This window comes from Delphinapterus leucas, chromosome 19, assembly GCF_059928025.1.
Source record: "Delphinapterus leucas isolate spDelLeu-1000000601 "Yukka" chromosome 19, BTC_Dleu_Yukka2, whole genome shotgun sequence".
Lineage (NCBI taxonomy): Eukaryota > Metazoa > Chordata > Mammalia > Artiodactyla > Monodontidae > Delphinapterus > Delphinapterus leucas.
In genome coordinates this window covers 69,179,537-69,196,086 of record NC_143147.1, presented here as the reverse complement: position 1 = coordinate 69,196,086, position 16,550 = coordinate 69,179,537, and the positions used below count along the sequence as shown (strand labels likewise).

Genomic DNA, 16,550 nt, shown 5'->3' with positions numbered 1-16,550 from the left:
GCAAGCCCTGTGGTTTTCTGGCTGCCCCAGAAGGGCGGTGCAGCTGGCAGCCATCCCAGCTGCCTGGTGATAGGCGTGTGCGAGAGATACCAACCTCACAGGTCACTGTGTGTGTGTTCATTGCATGTGTTTTTCAGGCCAACAGCAGGCTGAAGCAGACTGAGAAAGAATACACTCAGAAGCTTGCCAAATCCTCACAGGTAAGAGCTTTAAAGAAAAAAAGAGCAAAACCAAAACAAACAAGAAAGAAACCTACCATAAAAGCACTTGTACTTTAGAGCTAGATGTGAGTCTCTTCAGTTTTTACGGGTTAGTATCATAGTTTTGAGGAGTATGCAGACGCTATTACTATTTCAGTCTCAACTTTCTAAAATCAGGCATATTGAACCCTTTGAACTGACACACACACGCACACACGCTCACACACACACTCAGATGTTGTAAAACCAGCCTGTGTACCTGAACAAGTCCAGGCTGAAACACATTTCCCAAGGGCTGGAGATACACACCTACATTTGTGATGTAAGCGGTTTGATACCATCTGTGCTTCTTTTGCAGTATGCCATTTTGCTGCACCTAAAGACTGCTTAACAACAGGATTCAAAATGGCAAGTATACTGGGTTAAATTAGCACCTCAACTGTTGACTCCTTTTGGGAAAAAGAAGAATTACAAGGGTCAGCATTCACATCTTGCTGGATGTTGTTACCATAGTCGTTACAGTAGAGGCCGAACACTGAACACGTGTCTCGACTTGACTCACGATGCTTGGAGGCCTTCTTCTGCACAAGTTGTTACAATGATGTCCTCTGGCGTCATCTAGGGAATTCCAAACATTCCTTAGTCGTATGAGTCATTGTGGAATAAATAAAAGGCTAATTTTCATCTTACAGATGGATAGATTAAGCCATTTCACTTTGTGGACATCATATCTGATGATTTTTAAAATCAATTTTTCTTAGTATTTTTGCCATGTATAGTGAGATGTGGCAGTCAACTGAAATGTATGTACACAGTGGTAGTACTAGCAACGCTACAACAAAACGATAATGAAATTAAGAATTTTATGGGGCACTAATCATATTGATTCATTCAGTTTCATTCACAGGAACTCTGGGATTAGAAACTATTACGGGCCCCATTTTTCCGTTTGAGAAAACTGAGACTCAGAGAGGTGAGGTCACGCAGGTTAGCAAGTGACTAAGCCAGGACCCAACCTGTCTTCGACATTGGAACGGAAGGTCTCAACCTGACACCGCCAAGTCTGGCCCAACCCCTCACGTTTTTAATATGGCAAAACTCTGCCGATAATTATGAAATTGCTTAGGTTCTACAGTTATTTCTAAAATGTGCATATATTATATAATTCACATCCCATTAGGAAAGCAAAAAGTCTTTGTCTAAGTGAAGACGAACGTGTTTATCTAAAAGATGACGGTGATGTCTCGAGGGCCATTATTCCAGGAAATAACATGGGGAAATATCCTTTTTAATCCACTGAGAGAGATTCTTATAATCAAAAGAAATCTTATTACTCCAAAAGCTAAACTAAAACGTGAAAAAACCCAGCTGGCATACCCTTACATCCTGCTTATTTTGCTTTATGTTAAATGGCGGAGGTAGACCAAAAGCGAGGTACAAAATAGCTGATAGAAATGCTTAAACACTGAGAGTATCTAAGTTTTACCTAAAGGAAGGTGTGAAGAAGCCTGATGAGTCCATATTAAAGCAGGTTAAATGTAAGCTGGGGGAAAGAAAGCCTAAGCTCTGGAGTCCGCATACCAGCCCCACCACTTGCGTGACCTTGAGCGAGTAACCTGCTCTCTCTGGAATCCGGTTTCCTCATGTGTAAAATGGGGGAGTAGTATACTTACCTCAACACAATGCCAGAAAAGTGCTTAGCACAGGGCCTAGGACACGGTAAAGCATTTAACAGCCATTAGTTCTTATAGGAGCCTACGAAATCTCAGTGGAGGAAGGAAAGGGGGAGCAAAGAATGAAAAATGTATGGAAGGAGCAAGAAATTATGTATTTTAAATTTATTTCTGGGTGTTCAAGAACTGATAAAATCTCCCTGCAGAATTTGGAGAGGCAAAGGGTTGCTGGATATTTCCCCGTGTAAGGACATGAAGGAGGTAGGAGCAGACATCAGCTGGTGTCATGAGCTGTGGCCACCCTTCATAAATGAAAGGGCAGTGCAACACCCAAAAAGAAAAATCCTAGAAAAGATAGAATAACATGATACAAGATAGTCCACCTTCTCATAAGAGGTAGGATGACCTTACATTACAAACATTTTGTTTGCCCACCTCTAAATAATATAAATATTTATATGCATATAAATATATGTATATGTTTATATCTGTGAACTGGCATTTGAGAAACACTTTTCTATAATAAAGTCAGTTCAGAGAAACAGATTATTTGAAAATAAACCTTATGCAACAGAACTGTGGATGGACTTCTGCTGTTTCCCAGTGATAGTCTGCTGGAATCTCGAACTCGTGTCTCGGCTGAGGAGGGTGCCCGAAGCAAAGCTGCTTAACGGTTTATCAGATTTTTTTAAATCCCTCTCAAAAAAAAAGTAATAAGATGAGTGCATTAGTGATGGATACACTGGTACCTAGGGAAGCATCAGGTTAAATTTGGAAAATATTTTAAATATTTTACTCCCTTAAAGGAAGTCACTTCACCTTTAAGATTTTATCAAGCTCCAGGACCTGGTAGACCATGCACTCTGAACGCTCACAGGCCCAGGACGGCACCCCTGCTGGGTCGCTCGGTGTTCACCCTGATGGCAACGGTGGCACCATCTCTGAGAACACTCCCAAATATAACTTCCATCAGAATCGCGTATTTGTTCTTTTTTATCTTAATATTACATATTAACCTTGCCTTTTCGTCTTTCATGTGGTTTTCCCCACTCATCTGACTTACCTAGTGGTCATTTTTCAAAGAAAACTATTGCCATTTTTGCAGGAATGTAGGTAGCTGCGGAGAAATGCTAGCAGAGCCTGCCCATCGCCGAGGGACCGACGTCCCCCCACATGGCCCCCAAGCTCCCACTGGCGCAGATTAGAGCCTGGGCTCATGCCCCGTGCCCATATGCCCCCCTCCCTGCCACTCTTCAGGGTGGCCACCCAGAAGGCACGGGTGCCCCTCTTCCACTTATTTTCTAGGGATCTTCAATGTTTGCCAAACCTTGCCATGTATGCCCTGTCCGGTGTATTTTAAAGAAGAGTTTTATGAAAATCTCAAACTCTACTATGATCTAAAAAACAAGAGAGTTAAAAATGAAATCTGAACCTCTATCTAGAATCCTGTTATTTTTAAGACCTAAGAAGCCCACTGACATTTATGCAAAGTAGAAATTGCTTGGCAATATGACGAAATGTTACAGCTTTCGTTGGTTCGGTTGCTTACAGCATTAGCCCCAAATAACTTTCCTTCTGCTTCCCCAGATCTTAAGCTTGAATATCCATATGGAAATGCTCTCATCCACTTCCTTCTCTGGAGCTAATACAGGACAGACACTTAGCTGAGTGGCAGCGTTTTGTCTTACGATTTTTAATATGATTCAGTCAAGCCCGGTGGTGTTTGAGTATGATTGCACAGGCCAGTTTTTCTTTTTCTCAGAAACTTTTTACATTATTACTCTATGAAAAGACTAAATTATCTCAATATAATTTGCCAGGGAATTATTTTTTCTTATTCACTGTGATTATAGTTCCAATACTTAAATACCTGTCGAGTGCCGGTTGTGTGCCCTGAGCTAAGGAGAGAATAGTCTGTTGTCTTACACTCTAGGTCTACAGCCAAGACCCAATTCATCTAGTTTGTGTGATTATTTCTCAATCTTAAAGTAAACCTCAGATCTGCTTCCAATATTATCCATATTTCAGCCGCCTCTCTAAATCCATCATGTCTATCAGTCTATCAATTCACTTATCTATATGAGGTGTTTCACCTGAAGTGTTTTGACGCTCTCCCTATATCATCTTCATAAGTTTTAAAATATAACTTGCCAAAGATAATCTCATTGTTTCCCCGAAGGAATTCCATTATTCCCGCAAAGAGCGTTAAGGCTTCATTTTCTACACAAAAGCGAGTGTGTTCTCCTTAGAGCATCCTGGTCTTCGCCCGTCATTCCTTCCAAAGCCTGCATTTATTTATTTTTGATGTACGCTGTCATAAATCTTCTGAAAAGAAGAGATCCATGTCTTATGTCCTGGTGGTCATTTGAAGAGCCCCCAAATATTTTTTACCTTCAGTCCTGGTCAGTTAGAAGCGAATCTAAATCTTACTAAGTTTTAAAGACACAAAATTACTTTGTACCATAAAAATGCGCTGTGTAATCGTGGTGGTGGTATACGAATCTACACGTGATAAAATTGCGTGACAGAACTAAACACACATGTGCGCGCGCACACACACACACACACACACACTGAACACATTACAGAATTAAACTCACCGCTTCTACCACGTTTCAGTTTACTCAACTTGAAACACTGCGCTAGTCATTGCAATAGTTATTTTTACTATTTGGCCCCATGTTCTTATAAAATATCACTCTTAAGTTTCATGCTGGGCCAAGGAAATCTGGCTGTTGCTTATCTCCAGCTCCCCTTGCTCTGTGACTGTGAGTGAGCTGATGACTCTGCGCCTCAGTTTTTGACATTTACTCTAAGAATTTAACCTTCCCTGTTTCATAGAAGTGCTATGAGAATTAACTGAATTGCAGCCAGAATGGAAACACTTAATCAAAATTCAGAAAACAGATGAAAACATCTTCATTCTCAGTAAATGAATCCCTCTTCTCATTGCAGAAGGTTCAGATTTGCATTTAAAAATATTAATATATTTTGTCATTTATTTCACACTGGTTTTATATTTGATTATTTACAAATTCTAAGTGTTAACCTTTGTTACAGTGAGTTTGCTCACTTCTCAAAGCTTAAATGTTCCTTTTTTGGGTAAATATGCTACTTATGTCAGTAGTAACAACTAATGCTTCTGTAGCACTTGGCATCTGGAAGACTCCAGACACTTTCTATTTACTGCCTTATGATACTGTAATCTAGTTTTGTCATCAAATAATAGTTGAAAAACTGAGCTTCAAGGAAAATATAGTACTAACTGGTTCAGTGTTTCTCACCAGTCAGCCCTTCTCCTATAGACCCAACAGCATAAAGTTCTAACCCAGGACCAAGGTTGCTTCTTTTATTAGAAGAAACAACCATTTCCTGCTTTTGAAAGGTCAATCACGATTGAATTTGAAAGGAAATGGATACATCCAAACCAAAGGAAGAGCAGTGCTCTCAGTAAACCTATTAAAGAAAAGGTCCCTCATCCGATTTACTTTGAGACCATGGAGGGAACCCAGTCATGAGGAGACCCGGTTCTCAAATGTAGCGAGTACTGCGGGAGCCTGTGAAATGACTCATTTGAACCAAAAATAAACTTTCATGGATATATATCAGTTAGGAAGAAAGCAACCTATTTGGAACCGTATCATAATAAACTTCTCTTCAATACCAAAACCTTGTTTAAAAGGAAGACAAAGTAGTAGCTAGTTAAGAGGAACCAACTAGTACAGCATTCGACCTGTCTGCAGGGTTCGCATCCTGCCTGTCTCCTGGTCGCATGGCATCTTCAGCAAGGTCACAGGTTGACCTCTTGCGCTGCCTCTGCCTCTCCATTTATAAAAGATGGGCAGTGACAGTGCGTGTCACACGGTAGTAACTGACACAGGAACCGAGGTGCTTAGCACAGTCCGCAAGCGTTAGTAAACACTCAAAAATCATTGTGTAGAATTAGGTGACTATGAACCATGAACTCTGTTCATGATCTTCTTTGGTTATTAGAGTTCAAAGTATTACGAAAGGCAAAATCGTTTTTTTTTTTCGCTCTAACAAGTATGTTTCTCAGTAAAATGAATCCTGACACATTTCATAGTTTTGAGATCACAGATGTCCTTTCCTCTGATGAGTAAACATTGTGGCATGTTATAGTGGGAACGGCTTCCAAGTATATTTGGTTCAGCAGTTGTTCACCATTCACAGTTTCATTGTAGTCTTTTATTGTGTGGAATTTCATGCGTTAGTGTGTGTGATACATTAATTGAAAATATTTAGTTTGTGGACTAGAGCTTTGCCAAATCCATTCTTTCGTGAAGCATAAATACATATAAGGTAGAGGCCTCTCACTGAAGAACGTGAAGCTACAGCATGCTGTTTTCACTTTAGGTCATAGCAGAGCTTCAGACGACCATCTCCTCTCTGAAAGAGGAGAGCAGCCGGCAGCGGCTCGCTGCAGAAGGGCAGCTCCAGGACGCTGTGCAGAAGTTTGAAGGTGAGAAGAAGCAGCTGTTGAGGGAGAATGACCGAGCGATCAAGGTAACCTGGAGGCCCCAGTAACCAGTGGCACCAGCCGCTTTAATGTACTTAGAAGGAGGGCTGAAACCCCAGCAGTGGGCGGATGAACGCAGGCGTCTGGCTTGCTCACACAGCCTGCAGTAATCCATTCACTGGACTCTAACTTTGATGTAGCCAGTGACTCAGGCTGCCTTCCCTCTAAAAGATCACATGCCGGCGGAAAAAGTCACTTGGGGCGAGCCCAGTCCATTCACATTGAACAAATATTTGAAAAATACCCTGTCCTTTCTCTTGAGAACCACTTTGGAGCTGTCTCTTGAAATTAGAATGACTGTTTTAGCCCAGGACTGCTGGCTAATGAATTCAGAAGTCAGCTTCCAGTTTACATTCTGTTCTCTGCCCACATCCTTTCATTATGGATTCGCATAATGAGAAAGAACCTGTTGGAGGTTTGGAATGCCAACCATCTGATACGCTTGGACACCGTACTGTGTTGCTGCTGAGAGCCTAGGTTGTTTCCAAGTGGCTTCAGAGGATCACACCTTTAATGGCAACAGAAAATCCCCTGGACCCCGATTCTTTAGGTGATAGGCAGTTAGATCTCAAAGTAGTTTCTTCTTGGCTTCATAGCAGTGAATATTTTTGTAAATGTCTACATCATGCTGTGTTTAATCTGTGAGGATAAGCATCTGGAAACCTTTATAAATAAGATTTAAAAGAGAACAAAACATTTTTTAAAGAATTCCCAGCAAAAGATTATTTTTCAGTCATTTTACTTTGTTATAACAATGCTTGAAGTATGTGATCATACAAAGCAAAGAAAAATAAAAGAGACATTTGGGTCACTGCCTTTTTCTGCCTAACCCCTCCATCTTTCTTTTCTCTAGCCTATTGTAGGCAATCTGAGTAATTTAGGGAGAAGTCAGTCTTAATGTCAGTTGCTTTGTTGTATATACCCTTTAAGCCTGGACAGCACTGAATACAAGAAAAACCTTAAGACATGGACCAAACCTTAGAGGCAAGTATATCCAGCCTCCTCACTTTAGAGGTGACGACTTGTTTTGTCGTTAATGAGATTTTTCCTGTATTTTTCCATCTGTGAGCGTTTTCTCCCTCTACGTGTGATGAGACAAAAAAAGATGTTTCTTTTTCATATTCTGGTAATTTTTACAAATCTTTGAAACTCTTCATTTATAGATGCAGAGGAAGTACTCATGGATCTGTAGAACTGTTTTGCTTTGCATGAACTGAGTTACAACTTTATTTAAATTCTTTTGCTATATAAAAATTTCATTTTACATGAGTTTCTTTTCCACTTGATACCCAGATACCGAGTGGTAGGTAATTTCCACATTTTAAATAAGTAATTGAATCCCAATATATGCAAAAGGGGAACATTCATTTACTTCATAACAACAGAGTTTCCAGTACTGTTTCTCAAAGATTAAAACATCTTGAAAGAAATGTAATTAGTATAACTGCCTATTTTTAATTAATTTTTCTGTAGTTTTAATCCATTCACCTAACAAAAGGGAAAAACATTCTGACCCTAATTTCCAACAGACTGTCTAATCATAAAGACTGAAGTTGAAGTTAAAAGATGGCAGTATATATATATATATATATGTACATATTTATATTATATTTATGACATATAATGACCAAAACATAGGTACCTGAAAATAATTAAAATCACAATGTAGATAAGATGTAGTTGAGTTTTGATTCACTCACGTAGATTATGGATAAAGTGAATGACTTTTTCTTTCACTAACCTATATCAGATAGTTAATGGATTAGCACTTGTTGCCTTGCACGATTTTTTTTAGGCTGTGTCACAAAAAATAATAGGAATAATAGCTGATATTTCCTCAACAAGTAGTATGTCCCAGGCTCTCTACCAAACATTTTCATTCACCTCACGTTCCCTTGTCTCATTTAAGCTTTATGAGTAATTTTTATGAGGAAGAGTGTTTCTATCATCCCCATCTTACAGATGGGAAAACTGAGGCTCTGGGGTGAAGTAACCAGCCAGAGGTCAGATGGCCAGATAACTGTCAGAGCCAGGTTCAAGTCACGGTCTTCTGACATGACAGCCTCAGCTATTAACCGTTACACCAGACCCCTGCATCTACATTGTCTGTGAAAGTGAATCGGTGACCAAGCGCGTAACCAAGTCAGGGTGTCGTCACTCTGATTCCCTGTCTGCCTGAATGATGACAGCACTTTTGCAACAGCTGTTTGATCTGGACATTCTAATTGTGTGTGAGTGTTTTGTACACGCAGATACATGGAGGGATAGAGATACTCAGAGAGAGACAGAGTCACCCCGAGGCTTGTATTTGGTTTTCTGAGACCAAGTACATTTGCCTGCATGTAGATTCAAGTAAGCTCGTATGGACCTAATACTTTGTAGTATTAGGTCTTACTGTGTTTAAATATTCGCTATAAGAACAGTCTGCGTGCTCATTATGAAGTGTGCCTCACCCCACTTTCTGGGTGGAGGACAGAGTGCACAGAAGGCCCAGCGCTCACTCGGCGAGGGCCTCAGAGTGTTCCCGTGGGTAAGGAGCCCTTTCATTAAAGTCAGTCTTCAGAGAAAACGGAGGTATCGAGTGGAGGCCGCTGAAACCCAATTAAAGGGCCACCGGTCTGGGGTAGTGTAACACGATAAAACATCTCCGGAGAATAATTTGGCAATACCTACCATTATTACACTGCCCGAGAGACGTGCCTAGGCTTTGACCCATTTCCAGAATTTGCCCTACGTGGCAATTAAAAACTTGCACTGAGCTTTAGCTAGCCAAAAAGATGCTCATTCTAGCACTCACTCATTTATCTCATAACTGTTCATTGATCTCCCGTCATGTGAAAGGCATTCACAGCACCGGCATTTTTGGTCCCCTTGCTATACTTTCTTTTCCACCGTAGCACATCAGCTGAAAACTAAGCAATATTGAAAGCGATGTTGGAGAAGGATATTTAAGGGTCTTGAAGATGTTCGCAAGACAGTTGTCAATGAAAGTGCAGTTTACAAGACAGTAGGTACATACGAGGTCATCTTTGCCCAAAAAAAGTACATATAAAGAGAAAAAAGACTGGAATTACACATCGGAATTTTACTCGTGGTTATATCTCTGAGTGGTGGAATTTGTGGTAATTTTCTTCTTTCATCTTAGCTCTATACTTCAAGTTATAACAACAGTTTTACAATAAGAGACAATAAAAAGTGTCTGGTAAAAAAGGAAGAGCCTTCGTTAGCCCAGAGGAACCCAGTGGTCATAAGGGAGTCATGCAGCCGAGACTCACAGCAGGCACGAGCCTTGTGGCTCAGAAGCGAGGCCTCTCACAGAATGGAATTCCTGGGGCGCAGAAGGAGTTAGAGCAGAAGAAGCGCAGTCACGCGAGCGCGTCTTTCATGCCGCAGTGCACCCTACCTCGAGAGCAAAGGGTCTTCATCACTTACTGCTTTAGCCCACTCCTCACCTGCAGAGTCAAGCTTCTATAAAGAGCTCTCTCTGCTGTAGAACAAATCACCCCAAAACTGGGTAGTTTAAAGCCACAGCTCTGTTATGTGCCCACGATTCTTTGGATCAGAGACGTGGGCAGGGTTGGGCTGGGCGGGTCTTCTGCTCAATGTGTAGCATTGGGGGTTGGGGGCCTCGTCAACATACATTCTTCAGGAAGCTTGGCCCGGGGCTGCGGCATCCAGGGTGGGTCCAGAACCCCCCATGTCGCCTCGCTCTCTGGGCAGTCAGACCTTGTACGTGGAAGCTGCTGTCTAAGAGCGGGGTTCAAGTAGGTGAGGGCAGACCTGCGCTTCCCTTACGGCTACCGTAGGAGACTCACAGTGGCACTTCCACCGCATTCTATCGGTCAAGCCAGGTCCCAGGGCCAGCCCCGAGCCAGGGGGAGGGGAGAGAGGCGAGGGGAAGAGGTTGTGAGGCCACGTAGATCCCCAGCAGTGGTCTGTGCCCAGCGTCCAGCGCCATCTCCTCTTACCCCTCACCTGCACAAAACAGTACAGGGGAAAACCTGTGTCTATATTCCTGCCACCCAGAATCAACATTGGTCATTAACTAATCAGGGCATATTTTTAAAGAAAATCTACTCTATTTTTGTAAAAAATGGGTAACGGCATATGCTCGTAAATAATTCAAAACGCAGGGAGCCAGAAAGGTAAAAATATTTAAAGTCACCACAGATTTCATCACCCAGAAATAGCCATCTTGGCATTAAGATGAACATCATTTCAGATATCCGACTACATATAAGGAGAAAAGAGAAGGAAAGCCAGAGAGACGTACAGAATGGGTTAATACTCTAGATCCGGTATTTTTTTAGTTTTAGAAAAATCTCAAGTTAATTTTACTTAAATTCAGCTGATGAAAGAAGCTAGACTAAAACAGGAGGAATTGTTAAACTTTTGGGCAGAATTTGATTCGGGGCTGAAAGCTGAGTAGATTAGAATACTCACAGTCGTTCCCATTATGCCCCCTCACCACCTCCTGCCTGGGGTTGTGTTGTATCTTTACAGCGTCTGGGTTTACGATGTTCACAATTTGTCTTTAACCATAACCCTTAGTTTAATACCCATGCTATCTTTAAAGGACATGAATGACATGGTGCTTACCACTAGGCCTTTTATACCCCAGCCTTTTGCACTTCCATTCCCGAAGTTTTTACTTTGATGTGGTTCTTAATTGGCTGGATTTCATGGTCAAGTAGTTCCTTCAAGATTCATGGTACTGGGCTTCCCTGGTGGTGCAGTGGTTGAGAGTCCGCCTGCCGATGCAGGGGACGCGGGTTCGTGCCCCGGTCCGGGAAGATCCCACATGCCGCGGCGCAGCTGGGCCCATGAGCCGTGGCCGCTGAGCCTGCGCGTCCTGAGCCTGTGCTCCACAACGGGAGAGGCCACGACAGTGAGAGGCCCGCATACCGCAGAAAAAAAAAAAAAAAAAAAAAAAGAATGTCTGCCAATGACCTTTATGTTTGAATGACATGTTAGATGGCACAATATACTTGTTTTCATTTTTTCCCCTGAGAACTTAGACATTGCTCATCTAGCAGTTAACATTGCTATGGAGAAGGATGGGCAAGGTTTGAGCTTTCCCCCACGTCAGTGATTTGCATTTTCTGGGGGATTCCTGGAGCAGTCTTTCTTTATCTGGTAAGTTTAATAGATTAACCAGGATACATTCAGCAGTTAACCAGGGTCCCTCTAAACGTTCAACGTCCTATATCAAATGTTTCTGAAACACAGCGCACCTCCCCTGCACCAGTAACACTTATTTGTAGTGTCTCTGTGTTTTCTGGAACCCGAGGGAAGGGGAGGACGAGCTGGAGTAGAGACGTGCCTGCAGTCTGGTTGGGCTGACTGTTCAGTTGCTGAGTTCACACTACCTTAATGGGGTGGGGGGGGCATCATAGAATCCATTGGGGGTTGAATTATCCCAACTTGGTGTGTCGTCCTGAAGGCTGGACACCTTCACTTTCCTCAGTGGTAGACAGCCCTGACTTCTACCTGTTTTCCCACCCATCCCACAGCCAGAAGAGGAGAAAGCTGAGGCTACCCACACAGTGTCCTTGTCTTCAAAGTTGGTGGTATTAGTGGGAAGTCCTGGGGCTTTGTTAACCCTAACAAAGTAACAATCTGGGGACATGGGCAGATTCTGAAGTCAAGTCACTGAAATGCTGTAGTGTCTCCAGAGTCTTGTTTGTTTCCTTCACCACAAGCCCTTGAGGGTTTTTTCCCATTATGTCCACCTTACTACCCTATCTCAGTGCCTTAGTGCTTTTCTGCTCATTTTTACTCACTTCATTTGGTGTTGGGAGAGGGAAATTCAGTCTCCTTTGTGATCTTAGAAGCCTGTTTGACTCCTTAATAACACTTAACAAGGAACCTGTGTTAGTCAGCAGTTGCCACAATGCTGTGTAACAAACAATCCCCCAAGTTCAGTGACTTGTCGTAACACACATTTGTTTTTCTTAAAACATATCTATGGACCATTAGTGTGCTTTGACTCCAGGCTTTAGATTGGGCTCAGGCCTGCTCTACTTGTCTGTACAATCTCCTTGGACTAGTAGCTGCCTGGGTGTCCTCCTTATAGTGGATTACAGGAGGGCAAAACATGAGCAGGAAAAAAGTCCCTGCAGCCTCAGCTTCATTTCCATCCACATCAGTGGGGCAGGGAAGTCATATACCCTCTCTAGTCTGAGACCATGAGCATCTATGAACAGTGATTTAATCTGCCAATAAACAGGCTCTGAAAACTGCCTTAGCTCCATGGCAGTGCTTTCCCAGTTCATCAACCATCCTGAAACCGTTTCTCCCATCCCCTGTCTCCTTTTCCTCTTTTTGACACTCAAATATTAGTGTTAAGCAAAGCCTCTTCTGTTTTCTTTGTATGTGCTGTCCCTGGACAATCCCAGCCCCTCATGTAAACTTCCACGCAAATGAATTTTGAATCTCCACCTCCACCCAGACTTCTTCTGAGCTCTCAATGCACATTTTTTTTTAACAGGATGGAAATTTTATTTTTATTTATTATTTATTTATTTATTTATGGCTGCATTGGGTCTTCATTGCTGCATGCAGGCTCTCTCTAGTTGCGGTGAACGGGGGCTACTCTTCGTTGTGGTGCCCGGGTTTCTCATTGCAGTGGCTTCTCTTGTTGTGGAGCATGGGCTCTAGGCACACGGGCTTCAGTAGTTGTGGCACGTGGGCTCAGTAGTTGTGGCTCGCGGGCTCTAGAGCACAGGCTCAGTAGTTGTAGCTCATGGGCTTAGTTGCTCCACGGCATGTGGGATCTTCCCAGACCAGGGAACCTGTGTCCCCTGAACTGGCAGGCGGTCAGTCCACATTTTTACGTACTGTTGCACAGTTTCACTTGGAGGACCCTCAGGCTGTTCAAACTAGATACACCATAAACTGACTTTATCTTCCTCCCACTCTTCTCTCACCCCAACCTGTTCTTCTTGTACTGATTATAAGAATTAAAGTACCACCATCATCCACTCAGTCACTCAAGTCAGATTCTGGAAGCCCCCTTGAATGAATTCTTTGCCTCCCTCCCTCCCCAAGGTCAGTTCCTAGAATAACATCTGCATATTTCCAAATGCACACCCCATCCCCCAATCACTAGCTCCTACCTTCTTAGACCTTCATGTCTTTGACTTTGCCTGTTACAATCCCTTTTTTGTAGAATCACTGCCAGTAGCTTGCCCCTCTCAAATCTGTCCCTCAAACTGTTGATAAAGTGACCTTTCTTTTTTTTATTTTTTATTTATTTTTTTGCTGCATCAGGTCTTAGCTGTGGCACGTGGGCTCTTAGTTGCGGCACGCGGGCTCTTAGTTGTGACGCGTGGGCTTCTCTCTAGTTGTGGCTGCAAGCTTCTCTCTAGTTGTGGCGTGCAAGCTTCTCTCTAGTTGTGGTGCGTGGGCTCCAGGGCGTGTGGACTTTGTAGTTTGCAGCATGCAGGCTCTCTTGTTGAGGCGCGCGAGCTCAGTAGTTGTGGCACACGGGCTTAGTTGCCCCACGGCACGTGGGGTCTTAGTTCCTTGACCAGGGATCTAACCCATGTCCCCTGCGTTGGAAGATGGATTCCTTCCCACTGGACCACCAGGGAAGTCCCATAAAGGGATCTTTCTAAAACACAGATATGAGTATGTGGTTTGCTTCTTAAAATCCGTCGGTGACTTTCCATTGCCTACGGGATGAAGTCTACCCTTGTAGCACGGCGTATGAAACGCTTCACCACCTAAACCAGTGGTTCTCAAGGTGTTGTCCTCAGACCCCTGACCCCTGTGGGCCCCTGAGATCTTTTCAGGGGCTCCACCAGGTCAAAACTACTTTCATAATAGGACAAAGACATCAGATGCCTTTTTCACTGTGTTCACATTTGCACTGATGGTATAAAAGCAGTGGAGGATAAAGCTGCTGGTGTTTTATCACGAGACATGGCATTGACACTGAACTGTATGAGTAGTCATTTTCTTCACCACCACATACTTGTGCTTTAAAAAAAACTGAAACACATAGTATTAACTTTATTAAATCCCAATCCCTGAGAACACATCTCCTAATATTAATAGGAAGTACACATAAAGCACTCCTGCTGCATGCTGAAGTAGGATGGTTGTCTTGAGGAGAAGCAGTTCTGCATTCGTTTGAGTGTGAGCTGAACTCTAGTCACTTGGAAAGGACGATTGAAAGGCAAACTCCACATATTCTGTTCTGACTACCTGGCAGGGGTTTTCTTGAAAATGAAGGAAGTGGGTCTGACGCTTCAAGGATAGCAACTGACTATATTGTTGCTAATGATAAAATTCGAGCTTTCAAGCAAAAATTAGGAATTTGGAAAACTTATACCATCACTGCAAGCTTGACAGCTTCCTTGTACTTGAAGACTTTTCCGATGAGATCAGTGGTATTACTAATGATGTGCACGGGAAGAAACAAGGAAGAATTAGTGAAGTGTATCAACATTTGCAAGATTTTTATAACTCTCTGAACCAGTGTTTTCCAAATCACTGTTGTTACAAAATCACGCATAGGTGAAAGACCCACTCAAAAATCAAAGTGGACCAGTGGATTTTAATGTTAACAGTACACAGAGTTTACTGATAGAGTTTCAGATTCCGCATGGCAGCTAATAACATTTTTAAGAAACTACCGCTTGTCAATTTTTGAGGTACTCACAAGGAATATCCACAATCATCTGAAAGGTTACTAAAGGACCCCTCCCTTTTCAACTGCTTACCCATGTGAGACTAGATTGTCTTCCTGTACTTCAGCCAAAGCAACATCTCGTAAGAGACTGAATGCAGAAGCAGATATGAGAACCTAGCTCCTTCTACTAAGCCAGGCATTAAAAAGATTTGCAAAAGTATAAAACATAGCCACACTCCTCACTAATTTTTTCTTGCTTTGGAAAAGTAGTTACTTTTATTTTAAAAATATATGTTTAGGTTCATACATAATGGGTTTATTACTGGTATTTTGAAATGAATTAATACATAAATGTTTTAATAGTTGTTAATTTTAATTTCTAATATAGTGAATATCAGTAGATATAACCCACATAAACAAAACCTCTTCGGGGTTCTTGATTTTTTAAGAGTGTAAAGGGGTCCAGAGACCCAAAACTTTGAGAACCACTTTTCTAGATGTGGCCCTTCTCTCCACTGTATCAACAGCCAGCCCTCAACCTTCACGCTCTCTGTGATCGCACGAGCTCCGTGTAGAGTCCTTTCTCTTAAGATTTCAATGTCATCTTTCTGTGAGGTGTCTGAGTGAGAAGCCCATGCCAGCTTTGCTCCTTCCTCTACTGAAGTTTTCGCTGCACTGTAATGGTGGTCCCCAACCCCTTATCCAAAACCTAGAATATGTTTTGCAAATCAGCATCAGCAGGTCTAGGGAGGTGGCGCAGTGCTTGTCTTTATCTCCAGGTGGGTCTGGGACAACACGCTGCACCCAGACTCACGTGCAGAGTGACGCATGTGAATCCCCCAAACGGGACAAATAGGGACTGTGAACACCCTCACGGCGTCAGTCAGGTTTTGTTGCTTCACAAGTTAACCGCAGCCTTTCAAAAACAATTCATGATTTGAAGAGGATTTGGGGACTGAGAAGAGGAGATTGTGACCTGTATTTGATTCCTTCTCTTTATCACCAAGTAGACTCTAAGCCTCTTGAGAGCAACCACTTATTGAAGTTCATGGCTTAGTGGAAGTTCTAGAAATATACTGAGTAACTGAATGATGTTACCACATAAATCAAGGCTCTGGAAACTAATCATGTCACTTGATTCTCATTTAATTGATGGCAGCAAACTTGTAAATATTTTGTGATGCTATAGCAGATATGCAAAAGTAACTAGATTGCGGTAACAGTAATATATTTTGCCCAATAGGCAGACTCTAATAAAACACCCTACACCTTGTTTACACATAATTTCTGTACTCCAGCACTCCAGTGGGAGGTCCCACCAGGCTGTACCCCAAAGCCAAGTCATCCGCTCGGCACTGACTGCTCTCTGCTGAACTCCCAGAAGTTCATGGGGGGAAACTGATAGAAATAGTTGTATGGAAAGACCGGGGAACATTCCTCTGGCATCATGCCCCACCACGGCTAAGCCCTTTCTTTGAAGCTGGTGTATTGAAAGTTCCTCA

The 16,550-nt window shown here is 42.5% G+C and overlaps 1 protein-coding gene across 17 annotated transcripts in view; it reads left to right on the top strand.

Annotated features, from left to right (window-relative positions):
- CEP112 (centrosomal protein 112) overlaps positions 1 to 16,550 on the top strand; it is a 413,480-nt gene that overhangs the window by 324,422 nt on the left and 72,508 nt on the right. For 15 of the 17 annotated variants that reach the window (XM_089901741.1, XM_022589836.3, XM_089901740.1 and 12 more), the window contains 2 exons: positions 138 to 200; positions 6,248 to 6,397. In XM_089901741.1, coding sequence (XP_089757867.1) covers positions 138 to 200; positions 6,248 to 6,397 — 213 coding nt within the window. Of the gene's footprint in view, positions 1 to 137; positions 201 to 558; positions 609 to 6,247; positions 6,398 to 16,550 lie in introns of those variants that run through there. The other 2 variants (XM_089901748.1, XR_016389081.1) reach the window with 2 other exon arrangements.